This window comes from Ranitomeya imitator, chromosome 9 (assembly GCF_032444005.1).
Source record: "Ranitomeya imitator isolate aRanImi1 chromosome 9, aRanImi1.pri, whole genome shotgun sequence".
In the NCBI taxonomy this organism is placed as follows: domain Eukaryota; kingdom Metazoa; phylum Chordata; class Amphibia; order Anura; family Dendrobatidae; genus Ranitomeya; species Ranitomeya imitator.
The window spans coordinates 58,642,771-58,667,702 of NC_091290.1; the positions used below are offsets into that span (position 1 = coordinate 58,642,771).

The following is a 24,932-nucleotide window of genomic DNA, read 5'->3' on the forward strand; positions in this document are numbered from 1 at the left end:
AGAAACAATAGGACGTTGAACATGATATTCCTGGGTCTCAGGGTGAGAAGTTTAGTCAATGTTGAATACTCAAAAAATTCTGCAAATGTTTGCGTCTTGGCCAAAATGCGCATGCTGTTGATCATCAGTTGCAGATTGGCTGCAGTGGTCACGTGACTCCGCCCCCGCCAGATGCTGGGATCAGTAGACCGGCGGGGGATGCAGCAACATTCTGGGAGGAGGTATTCATTTTATTTCTCTGTCATCTCCTGGACCCATTTGTCATGGTTTGTCAAGTAGGGGCAACATTTTTAAACAGAAGTGACGGCTGATCCTTTATAAAGGGATTTAGGGAATTCGACAGCAGCATCACTCTTGGCCATGTGTTATATTTGGTATTGTAGCTCCGTTGTATTGAAATAAAAAAAAAATGGCAAAATTGCAAATCCAATCATGTCCCATGGTCCAGAGTGGCAGTGTCTGAATGAAAACAGTAGACCCAGTGCTTGCGTGTTCTTTCTGCAGGAGCACACGACTCCTCGGCCTACTCGCTTCCTTGTTGACAGGGGGGCAGTGCCCTCCTGAAAATGGAGGGTTCAGACCAGCACAATGGCTAGTCCTAACTGAATGCGGTCACACCCCAGACCCTCATGCTGCGAGCAGAGGCAGCTTTGCCACCGCAGCATGGGAGAAGCTTAGGGTCGAAGCAATCCTCCAGTTTTCAGCAGCGCTTACAGGTAAGTATACAGCCTACAAGTGATGTGAGCGCCTTGCCTAGGCAACCGACCACTCCCAAACTGCAGGATGGACGATTGCCATGGCAAAGAGCTGTACACAATTAAAAATCCCTCTGAACTTGTAAAAAAAAAAAAAAAAAAAAAAAAAAAAAGCTATATTTTAATACAAGGTACACTGGAAAGGTGTGGGGTATTTTTTTTGTGAATGCTGGTTGTAGGAATTGTTCGCATTTCAAAGTGTTCCAAAATAAAAACACCAACCTTGTAAAAACTGCTATGAAAGACGCATTCAATTTGCAGGATCATACAATGGAAAACTTCTATAAAATTGGTAGAAACCGCAAACTATTTCCAAGCTCTCTGGGTCCAAGTAAAACTGGTGTTATACCCGTCCGCCAGCCTTAATGAGGAGGTGTTCTGGAGTAAGGGTACCGTCACACTATACCATTTCGATCGCTACGACGGTACGATTCGTGACGTTCCAGCAATATCGTTACGATATCGCTGTGTCTGACACGCAGCAGCAATCAGGGATCCTGCTGAGAATCATACATCGTAACAGATCGTATGGAACTTTCTTTCATCGCTGGATCTCCCGCTGTCATCGCTAGATCGGTGTGTGTGACACCGATCTAGCGATGCGATCCAGCGATGCGTTCGCTTGTAACCAGGGTAAACATCGGGTAACTAAGCGCAGGACCGCGCTTAGTTACCCGATGTTTACCCTGGTTACAAGCGTTAAACTAAAAAAAAAAAAAACAGCACATACTTACATCTGGTGTCCGTCACGTCCCTTGCCGTCTGCTTCCCGCACTGTGACTGCCGGCCGTAAAGTGAAAGCAGAGCACAGCGGCTGTGCTTTCACTTTCACTTTACGGCCAGCAGTCACTGAGTGCGGGAAGCAGACGGCAAGGGACGTGACGGACACCAGATGTAAGTATGTGCTGTTTGTTTTTTTTTAGTTTAACGCTTGTAACCAGGGTAAACATCGGGTAACTAAGCGCGGTCCTGCGCTTAGTTACCCGATGTTTACCCTGGTTACCCAGGGACCTCGGCATCTTTGGTCGCTGGAGAGCTGTCTGTGTGACAGCTCCCCAGCGACCACACTACGATTTACCTACGATCACGGCCAGGTCATATCGCTGGTCGTGATCGTAGGTAAATCGTATAGTGTGACGGTACCCTAAGAGGTGCTGAATTTATTAACAGGCTTACGCTACTTAATGAACTGAGTGCTTCTTCAAACATTTGAAAATTGCACATTAATCTGCTCGGTAAACACTGTAAATACTCACACTATTTGGCATCTCCGTCACAGTGCTGTGCTAGAGAATCATATTGTTAGATCATTTCTACTTCACAATGGAAGCCATAAAAACAAAACCCAAAACAGAATTGCTGAATTGTGAGTTATTTAGAGCTTCGCCACACTGTTTTTTCCCCCAATAATGGAAGGTGTTACTGGAAGTCAAAGTTTGTTTACTTCAGTTACTTTTTAGCAGATCCATTTTAGTAGTATGAGCCCCCATCGCTCCCAATATACAGTATGAGCCCCCACTGCCCCCTGTATACGAGGCCACACATCCTCCCCATACGGTATGAGCACCCCCACAATATACATTATGAGCTCACCACAGCCCCGTTATATACAGTATCAGCCACCATTACATTCAGTTATTTTCATCCTGAGGATGCAGATAGCGGTGAAATTGGAAAGCGGGGCGGATGGCTCATGGTGTGGCCCTGTGGACCAGTGTTTGTAGCCCGGACTGGAACCACAAAGGGCTGTATGTGGCTCGCACTTATCCAGGTCTGCCAAAAACATTGGCTTGGAGATCTGCAAATGTGGAACCTTTATGGGCTTTTTATTTTATTATTATTCTACATAATTTGGTGAAATGTCCTCTTTAAGAGATGATACAGTAATAGAATTAAATAGAAATAAGTAAGAAGCTAATAAGAAACAGACTACTTGTATGATTTAAAGCCATTTTTAATGACAAAATTATTTTAAAAAAATATATAAAGTCAAGATAAAGCAGGAGCAATTTCAATGGAATTGATCCTTAGGATTGTCTGTCTGAAGGTGGTTACTGAAATACAAAGAATAAAAGGTTACAGTTACACCGAAGCAGTTCCCATTAACATATATCCTTTTATCTAAAAGGTTACATTAAAGGGAATCTGTCGCCAGGTTGTTGCTATGAAATCTGAAAAAGGCATAATGTAGGGGCAGAGACTCTGATTCCAGGATGTGTCACCTACGGGTTTTTTTTTCTGCAGTTTTGGTAAAATCAAGTTTCATCTACTGCAAATCTAGCAGTTCTCTGAATGTCAAGGTATCTATAACCCTGCCACACCACTGATTGGCAGCTTTCTGCCTATGCACTGTGTATGCAGAAAGCTGCCAGTGGTGGGTGCGCAGTTATACAGCGCTCATGAATATGAAGGACTAGTTGGCAGTAGGTTTACTAGTCCTCTAGTGAAAATCTCCTGCTGATAACTGATTTTATCAAAATTACACTAATCAACCCAGTAAGTGACACATCACTGGAATTGGGGTCTCAGTGACATTTCCTTTACAGAAGTTTTCCAATACTTAGGTCATCAATATCAGATTGGCGGCTGTTAGTTGTTTGCAGCTGCATCAGCTGGCGGATGTTAAGTCTAAAGAGTTGGCACAACACCGCTCCATACACTGGGCAGTGGCCGTTCTCAGGTCACTTCAATAGGAGCTGAAGTACAGCCCCTGAGAAGACCTAGTGTACAGAGGGGCTTCCTCACCAGACCCCCATATCTCCTCTCCTTGTCTGCTCAGTACTCGACCATCTCCAGGATTTCTCCTGCGCTTCTCCCATGCTCTGGAACGCACTACCCCAGCCAGTCAAACTCTCTCCCACTGATGAAACCTTTAAAGCGTAACCTACAGATACAGATCAACAAATATCCCAACCTAAAATAACCCTAAATTACCCCAGAATAAGTGCAGCTTCTTACCCTCACCCACCGTAGATTGTGTATGCCATTGCCGGCCGGGCCCTCTCTCCCTCCATAAGTGTCATTTTGTGCTGTTCCCGTACCTTATGTTACACACCCCCATACATAGGTTATGACTAGTGATGAGCGAATATACTCGTTACTCGAGATTTCTCGAGCATGCTCGGGGGTCCTCCGAGTATTTTTTAGTGCTCGGAGATTTAGTTTTTATTGCCGCAGCTGAATGATTTACATCTGTTACCCAGCATAAGTACATGTGGGGATTCCCTAGCAACCAGGCAACCCCCACATATACTTATGCTGGCTAACAGCTGTAAAACATTCAGCTGCGGCAAGAAAAACTAAATCTTCGAGCACTAAGAAATACTCAGAAGACCCCCGAGTATGCTCGGGAAATCTCGAGTAACGAGTATATTCACTCATCACTAGTTATGACCTGTGAACCCTGTGTACCCATCTTCATATGTACAAGATCCTTAAAATAAGGGTGTACTACCAACGGTGACCAGTGAGCTGCCCCAGCCCCTCTTTACGACCACCACTTCTCAGCAATTTAACATCCCCAATTGGGTCTCTGATTTCTACATACCAAGTTTAACCCTTTATTTGCACTAAGCATGAGTAGTCTGGTGTGATATTGATTGTGCTGGACTTGTTCTGCCTCCCATTTAGTGAGCAGGCCCATCTGTGCGCGATTTACACCATTTTTAGGTGTGACGTTACCGATGGCTCCTGTGAAATCCTGCACATGCAGCGGACATTCTGCTTCCATGGGTATCTGCAGAGAGCTGATGATCCTGGGGGGCACAGACCCAGCTTCCTTCCAGAACGGCGTGCGCATGTGGGCAATTTGTATGGAGGCAACAGCGTCGTCGCCTTACAAATAAGTAATTCCCGCACAGAGGGGCGTGCTCATAGGATGCGAGACAGGACTAGCCCAGGGAAATCCGCTGGACTAGCCCCAAGACATTTACGTAACACACACAGACTAACCCGATGTTGAAAGCATCTAGAAATTGCAAGATACATGAAAAGGATTGTTACAATGCAGAAATAGCGTGGAGGAGAGACACAGTGGCGGTTTAGGGGTCAAGACACCTGATCGATTACCTTTAATATAAATGATATTTGTCTTGTTAGCAATAATAGCCATGTACTTTATTATAATATGTCGTTAATAGTAACAATAAAATAGTAAGGAAAGGCCAGAGATAAAAGTCTTGGAAAAACCCTTCAGGACGTTTGCTGAAACTAATGCGCCTTTAAAACTATCTACACTTGTTTTATAAAATAAACTTTTTTTTAACTTAATTATTGATCAGGGTTTGTTAAGTTATGAATCTTTGTAAAATAAGTCATGACTTTATTTTGCTTCCTTCTAGCTTTGACGCAAAGCTGAAAGCCCTGGTTTGTCCGTCCACTTCCTTCTGTCTGTGCAGCTGGTTTGAAGAGCAGATCTAGGTGATACCCATACTCAGAGGATGAGCTCCTCTGCTCCCCGTCGCCTTGTTCACGCCAAATAGCTTGGGGAAGAGGAGCAGACAAGCTGACCGAGCATGGATACTAGCTAGACCTGCTACTAAGGCAGCATGAAGTAGGCTGACAAGCCAGCATTGTCAGCATCGGGCCAACGATAGACGGAAGCAAAATAGGTAATGACGTAGATTACAAAGATTCAGAATATTATTACTAGTCAGCATTTGTAACAAACAGAATAAAGTGTTATGTTACTATGTAAATAGATCTGTTATACGCTCAAACTACCCCGAGTGCCAGGTTTATTGCCATTATCGGATTACGGGTTGGAACCCTAATTAGGCACCAGAGTCACTAAACCAGGAGTGCTGTATACCCCATTTTCGTCATGTACGAAACAACTTACTTTTCTTTTTCTGATATCGATGCCGTCTCCAAAACTTCATGTTAATCTTGGGATAGGACTCTGTCTTTTCAATCACTGTTGCTTCAACTCGTACCAAGTCTTTCCTGTGGGAGATTCATAGACACTGAAAGCTCAGCAAAGCTGGAACACAATCTAGAACACAACCAGGAACGTCTATCATCATATACAACAGTGATCAGAGATAGGAGGCAGCTAATATTTCCTACACCACGTCCTACTCATGTCCGAGCAGTATTACTGCACGGCAGTAAATGTAGGAAGTGTTCCAGGACTACACTTCAGGATAGGCGTCCGCCTCCCAACACCCCACCACTCAGCTGATTGATATTCCCTTCATCGTCTGGTATAGGCAGCTCAGGACTATTCAAGTAAATGGGACTGAGCTGCGATTCAAGCACAGCCCCTGCAAAATATACAGAGCGGTACCTTGTGAACAACGAGGACGACGCTGCACTCGCCCGGGTGCAGAGGCCCCTTCGATCAGAGAAAGCATGGGAACTTTATAAATCTGATATCAAAAGGACCTTCCTAAAAATAGGATTGTAGCATCATAGTACCAGAAAATCCCTAATATGAAGGGATGGATTTCGTTAAGACAGATTTGCAAAATGCAACCAAGAGTAAACACTCAAAGTAGTTCTTAGTGGATAGAAGAGGGAAAAAGACAAAACTGGGGCGCATCTAGAAGGATCAGAAATAAGATGGATGAAAAAGCAAAGTCTGACCTAAAAGACTTTCAGTCAATGGCAGCAAAGCCCCAAGGAGAGATTGTGTGTCCTGGAAAGGAGGATTAGAAGGGTTTTCCAGGACAGGCTATGAGCTGTGACTGGCAGTCTGGGGACACCCACTGATCAGCAGAAGAGGCATTGCTGGCGGGAGGGGGATATAGCCCATTAACAGTCAAAGAGCAATCATAACACCCAATTGTCAATTAATATATTTCCAGAAGAAACTCATAGCACTTAATAGGGCTGTTGTACTATCCAAATATAGCACCATTATTCCTTAGTGATAAAATTAACAGGCCACATGCACTAAGACCGACACACCACCAATCCGATGTTTGATGAAGGTCACGCGAGATGGCAAACATCAAATCCTCTATCTCTGGATGGTACAACAATTCATTGACAAGTAATAACCGAGTGCGGAGTTCTTTCTATTGTATTAACAGAGGTGGGGACCCTCTGCACCCACCAGAATCCGCTCTCCAGAAGGAGAATACGAGGATCTAATATATCAGACATGTCCGGAGAGGCGACAGCCCCTCTCTGTATGTAATACAGGATCAGAGCTAAACTAACAGTCTGCTGGGAAATAAGGACTAATGGAACAGTGATATATTACAGCAAGCAAAGAAAAAAAAAAAGTTTCCGCTGATGTATATTTTCTATACACAAAATGACACTACAATAAAAAAATCTGTCTTAGGGGATACAAACGTCTACTTACCCAAGGAGAGGCTTTCCTACCAAAGTGAAATTATCACTGCCGACAAGCAAAACCTAAATAAGAGGAAAAAATAGACAAAGATATTAGATGTCACAAAGTGATATATTAATATAGATTTAAATCAACTAATGAGAAGATAAACCAGACATCCAGAAGGATCTCCTTGAATAGTAATAAGGCTTTTAGTTTAGCATTCCTGGAGACTACACTGTGTGCAGAATTATTAGGCAAGTTGCATTTTGATCACATGATACTTTTTATACATGTTGTCCTACTCCAAGCTGTTCAGGCTCGAGAGCCAACTACCAATTAAGTAAATCAGGTGATGTGCATCTCTGTAATGAGGAGGGGTGTTGTCTAATGACATCAAAACCCTATATAAGGTGTGCTTAATTATTAGGCAACTTCCTTTCCTTTGGCAAAATGGGTCAGAAGAGAGATTTGACGGGCTCAGAAAAGTCCAAAATTGTGAGATGTCTTGCAGAGGGATGCAGCAGTGTTGAAATTGCCAAACTTTTGAAGGGTGATCACCGAACAATCAAGCGTTTCATGGCAAATAGCCAACAGGGTCGCAAGAAGTGTGTTGGGCAAAAAAGGCACAAAATAACTGCCCATGAATTGAGGAAAATCAAGCGTGAAGCTGCCAAGATGCCATTTGCCACCAGTTTTGCCATATTTCAGAGCTGCAACGTTACTGGAGTAACTAAAAGCACAAGGTGTGCGATACTCAGAGACATGGCCAAGGTAAGGAAGGCTGAAAAACGGCCAAGTTTGAACAAGAAACATAAGATAAAACGTCAAGACTGGGCCAAGAAATATCTTAAGACTGACTTTTGAAAGGTTTTATGGACTGATGAAATGAGAGTGACTCTTGATGGGCAAGATGGATGGGCCAGAGGCTGGATCAGTAAAGGGCAGAGAGCTCCACTCCGACTCAGACGCCAGCAAGGTGGAGGTGAGGTACTGGTATGGGCTGGTATCATCAAAGATGAACTTGTGGGACCTTTTTGGGTTGAGGATGGAGTGAAGCTCAACTCCCAGACCTACTGCCAGTTTCTGGAAGACAACTTCTTCAAGCAGTGGTACAGGAAGAAGTCGGTATCGTTCCAGAAAAACATGATTTTCATGCAGGACAATGCTCCATCACATGCCTCCAACTACTCCACAGCGTGGCTGGCCAGGAAAGGTCTCAAAGAAGAAAAAATAATGACATAGCCCTCTTGTTCACCTGATCTGAACCCCAGAGAGAACCTGTGGTCCCTCATAAAATGTGAGATCTACAGGGACGGAAAACAGTCCACCTCTCGGAACAGTGTCTGGAGGCTGTGGTGGCTGCTGCATGCAATGTTGATCTTAAACAGATCAAGCAACTGACAGAATATATGGATGGAGGCTGCTGAGTGTCATCATAAAGAAAGGTGGCTATATTGGTCACTAATTTTTGGGGGGTTTGTTCTTGCATGTCAGAAATGTTTCTAAATTTTGTGCAGTTATATTGGTTTACCTGGTGAAAATAAACAAGTGAGATGGGAATATATTTGGTTTTTATTAAGTTGCCTAATAATTCTGCACAGTAATAGTTACCTGCACAAACAGATATCCTCCTAAGATAGCCAAATCTAAAAAAAAAAAAAACCACTCCAACTTCCAAAAATATTAAGCTTTGATATTTATGAGCCTTTTGGGTTGATTGAGAACATAGTTGTTGATCATTAATAAAAATAATCCTTTGAATACAACTTGCCTAATAATTCTGCACACAGTGTATAGATTGCATCCCCCATCCAGCATCGGTTATGGTAATAATCACAGAGATAAATTGGATTACTAACCAGATACTGGCACTGTATATAACAGTGGATGAGCCGTCCTGCCTGAAGCCGGGGTAGGCGACGCCTGCGCAGTGTGGCTTTAGAGTCAGTGTGCGTATACAGCACCATTTTATTGAAGACATTGTGTATGTAAATTCACAGACAGTGTCTTCAGCAATCTGGCTCTGATATCGCGGGAGGTGCACGCATTGACTCCGGCAGCATTTTATGTAAAATTTGTACTACACCGTCTACATAGCAGTGCGCATGCGCCGGCCATAGGGATAATGGTGACGGCCAGCGCGTGCTCACTGCTATGCTGACGCTGTAGTAGGATTTTTCAATAAAATGCCACTCGAGTCAGCACATGCGCATCCAGCGATCTACGGAGCCATTTTATTGAAGACACTATATATGTGAATTCGCAGACAGCGTCTTCATACAAATGGCGACGGATAGCATGAGATGCGCATGCGCTGACTCCGGCAGCATCTTATTGAAGAATTCTACAACGTCAACATAGCAGTGAGCACTCACCGGCCGTTGCCATTATCCCTATGACCAGCGTGTGCGCACTGCTATGTTGATGTTGTAGTACACTACTTCAATAAAATGGCACCAGATTCAGCACTTGCTCGTACCGCGATCTCTGGCAGAATTTTATTGAAGACACTGTATAAATGTACCAATAAAAATCCTCGACACTTGGGTGTAGAACGGGTTCAATAGCTAGTAATACATAGCCAGGCAGCTGGAGAAGACAAATGACTACAGACATCAGGAAAAAACTTTACATTATTGTTATTTTTTTTTTTTTATGTGATTCTGTAATATAAAGCAATAGAAATTAATACAAAAAGTCAGCCACAAGCAAAAACAAATCATTGTCAATCCTAAAATGCACCAATGACCCAAATCTGAAAACGCATCTGCAGAAAGGGACATTTTTTGTAATAAAGACCATGTGCAAAAATCAATAAAAAATAAACATGCAACAAAAAATTTGATTTGGAGACGGTCATTTTTTTACGCAAATGATATGTGGATCTAATCCCATATATACTGTGCAAGGAGCAGTACCTTTTCCAGCCGGATTCTGTCTCCGCACTGCGCATGCACAGGGCCGTTAATTAAAATGAGGTCTTCGTTGGTGACTTTCCATTGTTTACTGGCAAAGTGGAAGATGACAAAGAGCCGTCCAAACTGTCCCGTGGCAATAAGGCTGTTTACTTTTTTAACAAGCTCTAAAAGAACGATAAGAATGATAAAAATGCCAGACATAACATGCTAATTAGCGGAAAAATATTGGCAGGGTTAGATATGCTAAAAACAAGGATCTTTTAAGCTTTCCTTGACCCATTAGAGCAGTATAAACACTGGTGAGGTCTGGAGAGGAGGCGGGTGATGTACACGTCTATCTGTGATATTATGGGGCCGCTCGTTATATGAGCATCTTACTGGCCTCTATAAATAACAACATGTGGGGATCAACATTATGTAGGGAATACGGGAGTCACAATGGCCAAGTAACGTCCTATGGTCATTTCCAGTGTTACTGCCTTGTTCACTCTTTGCAGCTGTGTATAAATCTATTTACAAGTGTCATAGCCAAGACAATGTTATTAAAAAAAAAGGACATGTCACCGGTTTGAGCATATTATTCTGGAACAGTTGCTGTAGAACTGAGTAAAACTTTTAAAAAAAGTTAAAAAAGTTTGAATGTTTCCTATGAGTTCTGGAGAGATTAGCTTGCCGAGTTTTGGTTATAATCTGTTCCCCTCACCAACTTCTGCACAGGTTGTGTAGAGTACAGCAGAGCAATGTGTCATTACAAACACCGCCATTTTTCATCTCCCAGCAGTCAGCCTGCAGTAGTGCAGAGCTGCTGGTGGTGTGAAAGGAGAACTGTAGCTGCGTTTATAATGACACCTTGCTCTACTGTATCTCCTCCCCCCATACTGACTGCCAAGAGATGAAAGCTGGGGATGCTCATAATTACACTCAGCTCTGCTATATACTACACTTTAGGTGCAGAGATCAGAGCTGTTTATCATTATGTCTCACGGTAGAAGGCATCTATTTTCTCATGACCTTCTGGAGGCGTATTCCCTTTTTTCCTCTGCTTGGTGACTCTTGCTTATCATTTGTCAATGTAATGCAGAAGAAAGTACAACCTCCCCTAAAGAATATCTGATAAACCCCCATTGAGTTCATCATAAATTAGAGTCTAAAAACTTTACAAGCTAATATTTCTGCAATGGAGAAAAGAAAAAGAAAAAAAAAAAAGGGTTCTGTTCAGTTCTACAGCCACTATTCCATGACGTGGCCAGTTTAACATGCTCAAACTGGTGACAGGTCCATTAAGTAGAACAGTCCACTTTCAGTTAAAGGGAACCAGACAGTTTGGATGTGCTTTCTTTTATCTGGATCCCATTTTTTATTCTATGTTTGCTTATATGCCAGAGTACAGCAGCAGTGAAGTTTGTCTCATTACAAAAATATCTGCAGGTGTCCTCTCAGCGAGTCCGCTTCCATCTCACAGGCAGCCACTGTGGGGGAAGGCCAGAACAGCAGAGCGGGCATCACTGAGAAGACAACTGCAAACGTTTGTAATGTGACAATATTCAACTCTGCTGTGCTATATTCAGGCACAGCTCTGCAGCAGAGATGACAGCCTCGAGCAGGGAGGAGAGAACTGATCACATACTGCCAATACAGTCACCTGCAAATCTGCCCTTAGCAGGATCGCTATCAGAAAAACTAATCTCCAATTCTTACAAAGAAGTGATCTGCAAGCCGCAATGTGTGCAGCGAAACAGTGACGTCTGCAATGGGCAGAGGTTGGATCTAGCTTTAGTACCAGCACAAAACAGGCCACAAACAACAGCCACTTCTGCTGCAATTAAATCAATGATCTGCTGTGGATGCTCCTGGAGCTCACCTCGGTGTTCCTCTGCTTCTTTAATGGGATCTGGAAGCTCGATCTTGGGCCAAGGTGGTTCAGATAAGGAGGTCTTAGGGACATAGCTGGAAAATAAGTTACATTAGCACAAAAGCTGCACAAGTAAAAGCATAAAAAACATTACATAATGTCAGGTACAAAACTAACAAAGCAGAAGTCAGAATTCTCATCCAGCTCTCCACTGGAGCAGGGGGCGTCAGGACACTGGTCAATAGATGCCATAATAGCCGAGACATGAATACGCCTTTTAGTTACCTGCTCCAGAGTTCCTCCTTCTGGTCACTGTGGGATGCCATGATGGATTACTACACTTAGTGAGTGACCTTGTGTTGGAAGATCAGCTCCATTGTAAAAAGTGTCAGTGCTCAGACCGGAGGCATTACATGTAGTGTATGTGGGTACGGGGTCCCCAATGTCTAAGCAAAGTCTGCTATCTGCTGAGGGTTTCACTGATCTATCAGCATCTGCACACTATTATGCAAAGCTGGCAGATTTTAATACAATCCTATATTTTCTATTCGCCACGACAGCACCCACTAGAGAGAGGGGATCCGCCCCTAGGAACAGGAAACCTACAGAGAGATAAAAGGGGCGGCCCCCCCTCGCTCCTCAGTTGGTTTCCTGTTCCTAGATGGAGACCCACAGAGAAGACTCTATGGATTTAGGAAGACGAAGACCTGCCTGGATTACCGCCTGTACGACTCTGCTGAGCGACAGGGGTTCCAGAGCAGGTAGACAGTCGGGGGAAGGATCCTGCGGGCTCCCCCCTCATCTGGTGCGGCTGACAGACAGCCTGAAGATATCCAACGGTCTCCCTGCTGGGACACCGTTGTGGAGACGCCGACAGTGCGGGTACCTGGTGCGGCCGGTGATAGAGGACGTCCTCCGGTGTGCGATCTGAGCAGCGGTGTGACGGTTCCGCGATCCGAGGCCCTCCTGTCCCTCCAAGGTAAGAGGTGACATGGTGGGATGCAGCAGGCAGCGGCGTCTCCCGGTATACAGGACGCGGGCGCATGCGCAGTAGCGTCGGCGTCCCAGAAATGGAGATTAACTTCCGGGGCACGGTGTTGGAGATCATTTCCGGGGGGAACCGCCATATTGGATTCCCCCATGCGGTGCCATTACTCTGAACGCCGGATTTGTAAGTTAAAAAAAAAAAAAAGACAAAGCAAGGGGTGTGTACATTACTACACTATAAAGTGTAGTCAGTAAGTGCAGTCAGTGTGCCATTATGTCGTCCCAAGAGGAGGTCAGGGTGCACCCTATGGAAGAGCCATTAGTCCCTAGTGGTGAAGCCAGGAAAAGGAATAGTGGACACTCTAAAATAAGTGACTCCACTGATAAATCAGGAAGAAAATCCTCCCGTTCCACACCCCAAGCTAAGACATCTCCGCAGCCGGTATAAATATTACGCTGGGTGAGTGCGTATATAGCTTCACTGAAGCTTATATTGATTCCTTTGCTTATATTATTTCTAGGCAAAGAGGACGGGGAAGAGTAAGCACAAACAATGTGCCATATGTACCGAACCCCTGCCTGACTCCTATCTTAAAAGTCTGTGTCAGGCATGTATAGACAACACCTTACGGCAGGAGGAATCTGTTAAAATGAATGAGATACGGCTCATAATTCGGGAAGAACTCCAGTCGTTGGGAGGTGGTTCTACTTCTTCAGTAAATATGGAGAAACGAAGGAGAAACATATCCTCTCCTAGAGCTGACACATCAGCGGAGAGTGGGGAGGTCGACTGATATTTCTCAGCAATCTAATTCCTCAGAGGAAGAGGACTTCGTCTGTTTTCCAACTGAGGGCATAAACAACCTAGTAAAATCAGTGAGAAATACGATGGGGGTGTCTGAATCAAAAGAACCCCAGACACCACAAGAAGTCATGTTCGCTGGTCTTTCTCAGAAGAAAGGCCACGTATTTCCAATAAATCAGGCCATAAAAGATCTCGTTAAAAAAGAATGGAGTAGAGGTCAAAAGGGGTTGGTCCCAATATCCTGTAAGAGACGCTACCCCTTTGATGATGAGGATTTGAATACCTGGGCCAAGATACCAAAAGTCGATGCGGCAGTTGCGTCTACATCTCGCCGTTTCTCCTTACCAGTGGAGGATGCAGGTTCCTTATCAGATCCTATGGACCGGAAATCAGATGCACTCCTTAAAAAATCGTGGGAGGCCTGTGTCACGGCATTCAAGCCGGCTATTTCAGCCACATGTACTGGCAGATCAATGCTAGTATGGCTGGATCAGCTGGATCAAAAGATTAAGAGTGGCGTATCCAGAGAAAAATTAAGGGCATCTATCCCTTTGATTAAAGGTGCTGCGGCTTTTATATCAGATGCCTCAATTGATTCCCTCCGCCTGGCGGCCAGAACAGCTAATCTCGCTAATACGGCTCGGCGGGCTTTATGGTTAAAAAACTGGAAGGGGGATGCCCAGTCAAGATCCAAATTATGTTCCATACCCTGTCAGGGTGAGTACCTGTTTGGAACAGTCCTTGATGATATTCTCACTAAGGCGGGCGAGAGGAAGAAAGGATTCCCTAATCCCTTTATTCCGTCTTACAGAAGGGCGTTCAGGAAGCCACCATTCGGAAGAAAGGGAGGCTACAGAGACAGGTGGAATAATAAAGATTTCAAACAAAAAGGAAATCTGTTTAATAAACGCCCCTTCAAGCCAACCGATAAATTCCATCAGTGATATTTCTCCGGTGGGTGGAAGACTAAAACAATTCAGTCATCAATGGAAAGAAATAACAACTAATCAATGGGCTATTAAATTAACATCCTCAGGCCTCACACTAGACTTTATTAAAATTCCTCCGGATTCTTTCCTTCTTACCACCTTAAGATCCAAGCCTCAGCAAGAGGCACTTGAAACCGAGGTTAAATCCCTCCTACGCAAACATGTCCTAGTAGAGGTTCCATCTTCCCAGATAGGGAGAGGCTTTTACTCTCCCTTGTTTCTAATTAGTAAGCCGGATGGCTCTTTCAGAACTATAATCAATTTGAGGAAGCTGAATTCCTTTATAAAACCTAAAACATTCAAAATGGAATCCATTCGTTCAGCTATAAAAAATCTATTTCCAAATTGTTACATGGTAGTATTGGATCTTAAAGATGCTTACTACCATATTCCCATTCATAATTCACACCAACAATTTCTTCGGGTAGCAGTTTGTATAGAGGGGCAAATTCGTCATCTACAATATAGAGCAATGCCCTTCGGGTTATCTATGGCCCCAAGGATTTTTACTAAGTTACTATCAGAAGTAATGTCTTTTTTACGGATAAAGGATACTTTGGTCATCCCATATCTAGATGACCTGCTGATTGTAGGAAAGAGCCCCCTACAGTGTGAGCAGAGATTACGGGAAGTAATGATATCCTTACAATCCCTGGGTTGGCTAGTTAATTGGGAAAAATCTAGACTTCAGCCTGTAACGTGTCAGAAATTCCTTGGGCTCCTTCTAGATTCGGTCGACCAGATTTGTAAACTGCCTGAGGATAAGAAATTCTCCATAGTTGATAAGGTGTCCTCAGCAATAAAAAGACGTAGTATGTCACTAAGACAGGTCATGTCATTGCTAGGCTCTCTAACATCGTGCATTCCTGCGGTACAGTGGGCACAGTTCCATACTAGGCAGCTACAAAAATTTGTATTGGAGGAGGACATTAAGAATAGAGGATGTCTGGATAGAACAGTTTTCCTAACATCGGAAGTATTACACTCCCTTAGGTGGTGGTTGGATCAGAATAATCTTTCAAAGGGGGTTCTATGGGTAATCATTCCTTCTAGTGTTGTGACCACAGATGCTAGTCCTGAAGGCTGGGGGGCTCATTTTCAGGATCAATGGATTCAGGATCTTTGGTCCAGCTCAGATCTTAATAATTCCTCGAATGTCAAGGAGTTGAGGGCGGTATATTACTCCCTTCTCCACTTTCTTCCCCAGCTCAGCGGCTCTCATACAAGAGTATTCTCCGACAACACCACTGCGGTGGCTTATCTGAACCATCAGGGAGGTACAAGGTCGGACAAACTCAGGGAGGTGGCATCAGACATCATGGAGTTAGCCGAAGATCATCTACTATCACTATCGGCAGTACACATCAGAGGCACAGACAACTTTCGTGCCGATTTCCTGAGCCGTCATACTCTTCATCAAGGGGAATGGATGCTGAGCAGGAAAATTTTCAAAGCAATAACAGCTCGATGGGGTGTTCCTCAAATAGACTTGTTTGCCACAAGAGCCAACCGTCAAGTCAAGATGTTTGCCTCTCTAAACAGGGAGGACAAGCCAGACATACTCGATGCCCTCCAGACGCCATGGACATTCGATCTGGCCTATGCTTTCCCTCCATGGAATCTATTACCTATAGTAATAAGAAAAATAAGGGAGGAGGGCGCAAAAGTTCTGTTGATAGCCCCATTCTGGCCCAAGAGGCCATGGTTCTCATGGCTGAGGGCGATGTCAGTGTCAGATCCATGGATTCTGCCTCAGTCCAAGGACCTACTCTCTCAAGGTCCATTCCTCCATCCTCAGGCAAAGGGCATGAACTTAACTGCCTGGAGTTTGAGAGGCAGTTACTAAATCTCAGGGGGTTTTCTAATGGATTAATCGATACTCTTATGAAGAGCAGAAAACCTTCAACTACCAGGATTTATGTTAGAATTTGGAGGAAATTCCTTCAATTTCATACTACACAATTTTCCTCTGAGATTCCTATATTTGCAATGTTAGAATTTCTACAAAAAGGGCTGGAATTAGGGCTCTCCGTGAGCACTCTGAAGGTGCAGGTTTCAGCATTAGGAGCTCTTTTTAATCATAACATTGCAGGAAATAAATGGATATCCCGGTTTATATCCGCTTGTGAAAGATCAAAACCAATTAACATTCCTCGGGTTCCTCAGTGGGATCTTTCGATAGTTTTAAATGCATTAACACAATCACCTTTTGAGCCTCTCCATACAGCCTCACTAAAGAATATTTCTTTGAAGACGGTTTTGTTAGTGGCGTTAGTCTCTGCCAGAAGAGTGAGCGATCTCCATGCATTATCTATAGATCCTCCCTTTTTAACGGTAACATCAGATAGGATACTTTTAAAAACAGATCCTTGTTATCTCCCTAAGGTGGCTTCTACCTTTCATAGATCCCAGGAGATCTTGTTACCCACCTTTTATGAGAACCACTCAACTCCAGAAGAAGAAAGACTTCACACCCTAGATGTAAAAAGGTCTGTCCTAGCCTATTTAGAGAGAACTAGGGACTGGAGGAAGAGTAGGGCTCTCTTTGTGTCTTTCCAGGGTAAAACCAAGGGTGCCGGAGTCACAAAGAACACATTATCTCGCTGGATCAGAGAAGCCATAATCTTGGCGTATAAAGCTGGAGGGAAAGATCCTCCAATGCATGTCGGAGCGCACTCTACAAGAGCCTTGTCGACTTCCTGGGCAGAAAGGGCGAATGTGCCAATAGACCTTATATGTAAGGCTGCAACTTGGTCTTCACCAAATACCTTCTATAAGCATTATAGATTAGATCTATCCTCTGCTTCTGATCTAACTTTTGGTGTATCGGTCCTTGACTCAGTAAACCCACCCAGTCTATAGTCTCTGCAATTCTCTCTAGTGGGTGCTGTCGTGGCGAATAGAAAATACCGGATTACGTACCGGTAATGCTCTTTTATAGAGCCCACGACAGCACCCGTTCACATCCCTCCCTTTTCTGTATATAGTTGCACATGGTGCTTGTTTGGTGAGGTGTAAATATTAGAAAGATATAATATGAGGTTGTAAATATGTATATATATATGTATATACCTGAACCTGTTAACTAAAACTTGGCGGCGGTTCCTCCTATTCTCTGTAAAACAACTGAGGAGCGAGGGGGGGCCGCCCCTTTTATCTCTCTGTAGGTTTCCTGTTCCTAGGGGCGGATCCCCTCTCTCTAGTGGGTGCTGTCGTGGGCTCAATAAAAGAGCATTACCGGTACGTAATCCGGTATTTTTTTGTTGCGGGAGAAAATGTGACCATCTGCTATTTGGCCCATGGATCTATTACTACTTAAAAAAAAACAAAGAAAAAAGATCCTCCAATAAATGTAAATAAAAATGTAAATTTTATTGAACAATATCTAAAAAAATAATTAAAAAGGGAGAGGACATCACACAGAACAAGAGAGAAAAAGCCAACACCGAGCAGGAAAACGAATCATATAAATACAGCAAACATGGTTGCTTGCATTATGGCCCCTGAATAAATAGATGAAAATAAGTATTTTTAAATAAACCAGGGAAAAGTGCAAGGTGCAAGCAAACAACTGAAGGAAACATCCAAGAGGACAGAACTGGGTCAATTGAAAGAAATGCAATGAATAAATTCTAAATACATTGTCAATCAAGGAAGTAAAAAGTATGTTTTCTAGATATGGGTGTGCATAGTTACCCAGAGTCCAGACCGCTGCAATGAACCCCTTGACGCGCGTTTCGAGTATCTCTTCCTCAGAACATTGCCGGCCCAAGAATTGAGTATAAGGCTGGAGTCACACATGCGAGAAACACGTCCGTGTCTCGCATGTGAAAAGCAAGCTCTGGCGCCGGCACTTGGGAGCGGAGCGTGCGGCTCAATGTGTTGCTATGCGGCTGCACGCTCTGCTCTGGAGTGCCGGTGCCAGGGCTTGGTTTTCACATGCGAGACACGGACGTGTTTCACGCATGTGTGACTCCGGCCTAAGTGTTATTATTTAACTGGGGGGAACCTAGTGATTCAGAAGGGGGAAGTCCGAGTAGAGGACAACCCCTGAAATAACGAATGGTAAAACACACCAGTGAAGTTGGGGGACCCTCACATATGAACCAGATATGATAGGTGGCAGCATCATTTCAAAAAGAAGAGCAATAGAAATCATCCTCCATGTGTTATTGCTGTGCACATTACCATATTAATAAGACTGAAATCGTTCTTCCGGCAGCAGATATTGTTAATTCCAAGAAAATGATTGAAAGATGAAGAGATGACATTTACCTAGACGGCAGAGATGAACTCTGTGCACTCATACCCCGGAGGGACGATCGGAGCAATGACGCTGAAAGAGAACATGGGTTTTCATTAAATCAAGAAGGATCATGGAACAAGGAAAAAAGTGCAATCTTACAACCAATCTTCAGTATAAGCCCCTTAGAAGCCAGAATATGGCAACAATAAGACTGGATGATCAGAGATGATCATGGACTTGACATTTTTGGCCCAAAGATCATATGGATGGCATGCGTGTGTCAGGCCTACTAATAGAGCACATGAGGGATATATTACACATATCAGTCACTGACTCCTGCATGGATCAGTAACTCTCAAAAAGGGCTCAAAGCTGTCTACAAGTCTGCAATGCCCATAAAAATCTAGAGAGTGGCGCTGAAGGGTTGGAGGTAGATGATGCTGGAGAGGATCATAAGGAGAAAGGCACAGGGAGAACCTGCTGAGACTTTTAGTATAAGAGCAAAACTTCTCCAAATACGGGATACAGGTCATATCACAACCAGAAGCAGTGTTATTCCTCATGTACACACATACCAAGGTATAACAGAAGTGTCAGGTAACTTTTCGGAATTACGTAACAAAAAATTGCATCATAAGCCAGGCCAAAAACACTAAAGAACACACCTTGGTCCATATGGTCTGGCAAGTCCATTGAAGTAAATTGACAACACAAGGGGTTAACACAATGTACTGTGGAGGAGAGGAGGGGATGGGGTGTGATATCAGCCCTGGTTCATTCAGTGAGGCTAGGCTGGAATACCGGCACCGATTCTGGAAGCCATGTTATTCTAATCCGCATCCTGAGCGGTGAGCGCCACTGATTTTGCAAACACGTGGATGGATGAATGATAAAGCTGCAACCAGCGCCTACAGCCCCTCGTCCGTAAGTGGGAGAGAAGCCATTGCCGGATTTATATCTGGAGCTGATGTCGCGGTTTTATCCTGTATATCAGCATGATAGGATCATGGATTACTTCATAAGAAGACAGTTACTGGGATTCGGAGACGTCCATGGACGGGTCACTCAGGGATCCTCTCCGTCCAAGAATAGCACTAGGTAAGAAGTCAGAGCACAGTGGAGGGTGGGCGCTTCTCATCTAACAGGGGGGCATTACTCATGTTCTGAGCCAGGAGCTACCGAGAACCGCGCAGGGGACGACCAAATATACATATGAAGGGGTTTCTGCTGGTAAACAACAAAAAGCTGGAAAATACACAGAAATTTGGAGATGCTTTTCATGACACAAAGCCCAAGCCTCATCCCGTCCCATACATAGGGCAGAATTCAGGCATACAGTGAAAAAACGATGAAAATGAAATGAAGTCTGAGATAAAACATAAACCGAACTTATGGTAACTAGTAATGGAAGAAAAGGGCTGTAGTGACTACAGGTGCTTCTCATAAAATTAGAGTATTATCAAAAAGTTACTGTATTTCAGTTCTTTAATACAAAAAGTGAAACTCGTATATTATATAGAGTCATTACAAACAGTGATCTATTTCACTTGTTTATTTCAGTTAATGTTGATGATTATGGCTTACAGCCAATGAAAACCCAAAAGTCAGTATCTCTGTAAATTAGAATACGGTACTTTATAACACCAGCTTGAACTTGAAAAAATGATTTTATGATTTTAAAATCTGAAATGTTGGCCTACTGAAATGTATATTCAGTAAATGCACTCAATACTTGGTCGGGCTCCTTTTGCATCAATTACTGCATCAGTGTGGCGTGGCATGGAGGCGATCAGTCTGTGGCACTGCTGAGGGGTTATGGAAGCCCAGGTTGCTTTGATAGCAGCCTTCAGCTCGTCTGCATTGTTTGGTCTGGTGTCTCATCTTCCTCTTGACAATATTCCATAGATTCTCTAGGGCTATGGTCAGGTGAGTTTGCTGCCAATCAAGCCCAGTGATACTGTTGTTTGTAAACCAGGTATTGGTACTGTTGGCAGTGTGGACAGGTGCCAAGTCCTCCTGTAGAATGACATTTCCTTCTCCATAGAGCTTGTCGGCAGAGGGAACTTCACACCAGACCTTGTAAATCGAGGTCCCAGAGTCTGGAGGAAGAGTGGAGAGGCCACAGTCCAAGCTGCTGGAGGTCTAGTGTGAAGTTTCCACAATCAGTGATGGTTTGGGGAGCCATGTCATCTGCTGGTGTAGGTCCACTGTGTCTTATCAAGACCAAAGTCAGTGCAGCCGTCTACCAGGAGATTTTAGATCACTTCATGCTTCCCTCTGCCGACAAGCTCTATGGAGATGGAAACTTCATTCTCCAGCAGGACTTGGCCCCTGTCCACACTGCAAGAAGTACCAATACCTGGCTTGTCACAAGATGGCGGCACGGGCCCGGGGCGGCGCTGGGAACAGATGAAGATGGCGGCTGGAGAGTATAATGCTGGAGGCAAAGAACTTAGTGTGGTAGCACCACTCCAGTGCAAAAATAGAGAGAAGCTTGGAGCGGTGCCTGAAGTCAGTTTTATATATCGGTTCGTCTGTTTTTTCTCCTCTTCGGCACCGAGCCTGGAGTTTGGGTTTCCAAATATATTCACCAGATTCAAGAGCGAGAAGTCCTGTTTATAGTCGGTGCCCACCCTCCGTCCCGACCACCTGGAGGACCGGAGCCGCCACCTGACCCACACGGCGGGACCAGCGCAGCCCCCCGAGCCCACACCTGCTCCCACACCCACCAATAGGACCCCACAGCATGCTGGGAGTTGTAGTACATCACACAGGAGGACAGGAGCTGGAGACCTCGCTGATATTGCCGGCAGAAAGCAGCCCAGCCTCCCATCAGGAGAAGCTGCATGTGTCTGGTGACCCCAGGCCTCTGTGAATGTCACCTTTCTGCCTCACAGCCCGGACACAGCCCCTTACCTGCAGCAGAGGCCCGGACACAGCCCCCGGACACCACACTCCTCACCAGCCGCCCGCAGCAGGCGGCCGCCATCACGTGTCTCTTTCCGTACACCCTCTGTCACCGATTCCGTACACTGGCAGCCTGTGCGCTCTAGAAACGTCCCCGCCCGGAAAAAAAGCACTGCGCGCTTAGTTCCGCTCAGACAGGAAGTGCGGGGAGTGGGAACGGTGACGCCGGCAGACAGCTGATACACATGTCTGCGCTTCCTGGGAATAGCGCTCAGGTCATGGAGGAGTTTGTCAAAAATCAGCTGGAACTTCTGCAAGAGGAAAGAGAGGCGGAAATAGAAGAGACCAGGTACAGAGCATCCTGCGCTGTGAGCGGCCTGGTTTTACCCTAATCCGCACATACTTTCCTCAGATATTTCCTCTGACTGCTCCCAGTAATTGTATGTAGGGACGGGATCTGCAGATCTCCACTGAGGAATGTCTGTAATGGCGGCTATTGGTGTATAACAGCTCTCCTGCTACAGGAACCTTCCAGTCAGTAGGGTGCTGGGGTGAGGCAGTCTGAGGATAGGAGCACTGCAGTTTGTTGCTATGGATATTGCAGGCTGTTTCTAGGGATATTGTAGCTTGTTTCTTCTGATGTTGCTATGGATATTTCAGCTTGTTGCTAGGGCTATTACAGGCTGTTGTAGGGCTATTACAGGCTGTTGTAGGGCTATTACAGGCTGTTGTAGGGCTATTACAGGCTGTTGTTAGGGCTATTACAGGCTGTTGTTAGGGCTATTACAGGCTGTTGTAGGGCTATTACAGGCTGTTGTTATGGCTATTACAGGCTGTTGGGCTATTACAGGCTGTTGTTAGGGCTATTACAGGCTGTTGTTATGGCTATTACAGGCTGTTGTTATGGCTATTACAGGCTGTTGTTATGGCTATTACAGGCTGTTGTTAGGGCTATTACAGGCTGTTGTAGGGCTATTACAGGCTGTTGTTATGGCTATTACAGGCTGTTGTTAGGGCTATTACAGGCTGTTGTTAGGGCTATTACAGGCTGTTGTAGGGCTATTACAGGCTGTTGTTATGGCTATTACAGGCTGTTGGGCTATTACAGACTGTTGCTAGGGCTATTACAGGCTGTTGTTATGGCTATTACAGGCTGTTGTTATGGCTATTACAGGCTGTTGTTATGGCTATTACAGGCTGTTGTTAGGGCTATTACAGGCTGTTGTAGGGCTATTACAGGCTGTTGTTATGGCTATTACAGGCTGTTGGGCTATTACAGACTGTTGCTAGGGCTATTACAGGCTGTTGTTATGGCTATTACAGGCTGTTGTTATGGCTATTACAGGCTGTTGTAGGGCTATTACAGGCTGTTGTTATGGCTATTACAGGCTGTTGTAGGGCTATTACAGGCTGTTGTAGGGCTATTACAGGCTGTTGTTATGGCTATTACAGGCTGTTGTAGGGCTATTACAGGCTGTTGTTACGGCTATTACAGGCTGTTGTAGGGCTATTACAGGCTGTTGTTATGGCTATTACAGGCTGTTGTAGGGCTATTACAGGCTGTTGTTATGGCTATTACAGGCTGTTGTTATGGCTATTACAGGCTGTTGTAGGGCTATTACAGGCTGTTGTTATGGCTATTACAGGCTGTTGTTATGGCTATTACAGGCTGTTGTTATGGCTATTACAGGCTGTTGCTAGGGCTATCACAGGCTGTTGTTATGGCTATTACAGGCTGTTGTAGGGCTATTACAGGCTGTTGTTATGGCTATTACAGGCTGTTGCTAGGGCTATCACAGGCTGTTGTTATGGCTATTACAGGCTGTTGCTAGGGCTATCACAGGCTGTTGTTATGGCTATTACAGGCTGTTGTAGGGCTATTACAGGCTGTTGTAGGGCTATTACAGGCTGTTGTTATGGCTATTACAGGCTGTTGTAGGGCTATTACAGGCTGTTGTTATGGCTATTACAGGCTGTTGTTAGGGCTATCACAGGCTGTTGTTATGGCTATTACAGGCTGTTGCTAGGGCTATCACAGGCTGTTGCTAGGGCTATTACAGGCTGTTGTAGGGCTATTACAGGCTGTTGTTATGGCTATTACAGGCTGTTGTTAGGGCTATCACAGGCTGTTGTTATGGCTATCACAGGCTGTTGTTATGGCTATTACAGGCTGTTGTAGGGCTATTACAGGCTGTTGTTATGGCTATTACAGGCTATTGTTAGGGCTATTACAGGCTGTTGTTAGGGCTATTACAGGCTATTGCTAGGGCTATTACAGGCTATTGCTAGGGCTATTACAGGCTATTGCTAGGGCTATTACAGGCTGTTGTAGGGCTATTACAGGCTGTTGTTATGGCTATTACAGGCTGTTGTTAGGGCTATTACAGGCTGTTGTTAGGGCTATTACAGGCTGTTGTTAGGGCTATTACAGGCTGTTGTTAGGGCTATTACAGGCTGTTGTTATGGCTATTACAGGCTGTTGTTATGGCTATTACAGGCTGTTGTTATGGCTATTACAGGCTATTGCTAGGGCTATTACAGGCTGTTGTAGGGCTATTACAGGCTGTTGTTAGGGCTATTACAGGCTGTTGTAGGGCTATTACAGGCTGTTGTTAGGGCTATTACAGGCTGTTGTTAGGGCTATTACAGGCTGTTGTTAGGGCTATTACAGGCTGTTGTTATGGCTATTACAGGCTGCTGCTAGGGCTATTACAGGCTGTTGCTAGGGCTATTACAGGCTGTTGCTAGGGCTATTTCAGCTTGCCGCTTGGGCTATTACAGGCTGTTGCTCAGGATATTACAGGCTATTGCTAGGTCTATTAAGGCTGTTGCTAGGGCTATTACACACTGTTGTTATAGCTATTGCAGGCTGTTGCTAGGGCTATTACTGGTTGTTCTAAGGGTTATTACATTTATTGAAAAAAGTCACAGAGAAAATGCAGAGATGATTACCTGCTGAAGCCTCCAACCAAATGCACTGCAGGGTGCAGTTGACCCGATTAATGATGGCAGAAACACAGGTGCAAAAAATACCGATGAAACAACCACTTTCAATCCAGTGTTGGCTGCTTGGGATTTTAGTGCACAAAAGGATAATAGCGAGAATAGTCTGTATGTGGCGTTGTTCACACAGGCTATGCAGATCATCTGTGACTTTTTTCAATTTTTTGGAGGATTTTTAAGTCCT

General features: G+C 44.5%; 2 protein-coding genes across 2 annotated transcripts in view; one reads left to right on the forward strand and one right to left on the reverse strand.

The window, feature by feature from the left end:
• Positions 1 to 2,688: 2,688 nt before the first annotated feature.
• MRPL21 (mitochondrial ribosomal protein L21) lies at positions 2,689 to 21,919 on the reverse strand. The gene is made up of 7 exons (XM_069739332.1): positions 21,755 to 21,919; positions 18,868 to 18,928; positions 11,821 to 11,906; positions 9,960 to 10,123; positions 7,069 to 7,121; positions 5,596 to 5,699; positions 2,689 to 2,809 (listed from the first exon to the last, which is right to left on the reverse strand). The coding sequence occupies exons 1-7, from the start codon at positions 21,825 to 21,827 to the stop codon at positions 2,745 to 2,747; spliced, it is 606 nt and encodes a 201-aa protein (XP_069595433.1). The 5' UTR covers positions 21,828 to 21,919; the 3' UTR covers positions 2,689 to 2,744.
• IGHMBP2 (immunoglobulin mu DNA binding protein 2) overlaps positions 21,486 to 24,932 on the forward strand; it is a 75,851-nt gene continuing 72,404 nt past the window's right edge. Inside the window, exon 1 of the mRNA XM_069739331.1 lies at positions 21,486 to 22,094. Within this exon, the coding sequence (XP_069595432.1) occupies positions 21,991 to 22,094 (104 nt within the window). The 5' untranslated portion in view covers positions 21,486 to 21,990. The remainder of the gene's footprint in view (positions 22,095 to 24,932) is intronic.

Coding starts and splice junctions, on each gene's coding strand:
- MRPL21 (XM_069739332.1), bottom strand. CDS start 21,827: ATGGCGGCCGCCTGCTGCGGGCGGCTGGTGAGGAGTGTGGTGTCCGGG. Junction 18,929..21,754: donor TGTCCGGGCCTCTGCTGCAG/GTAAGGGGCTGT, acceptor GTTCTCTTTCAG/CGTCATTGCTCCGATCGTCC. Junction 2,810..5,595: donor TCGATATCAGAAAAAGAAAA/GTAAGTTGTTTC, acceptor TTTGTATTTCAG/TAACCACCTTCAGACAGACA.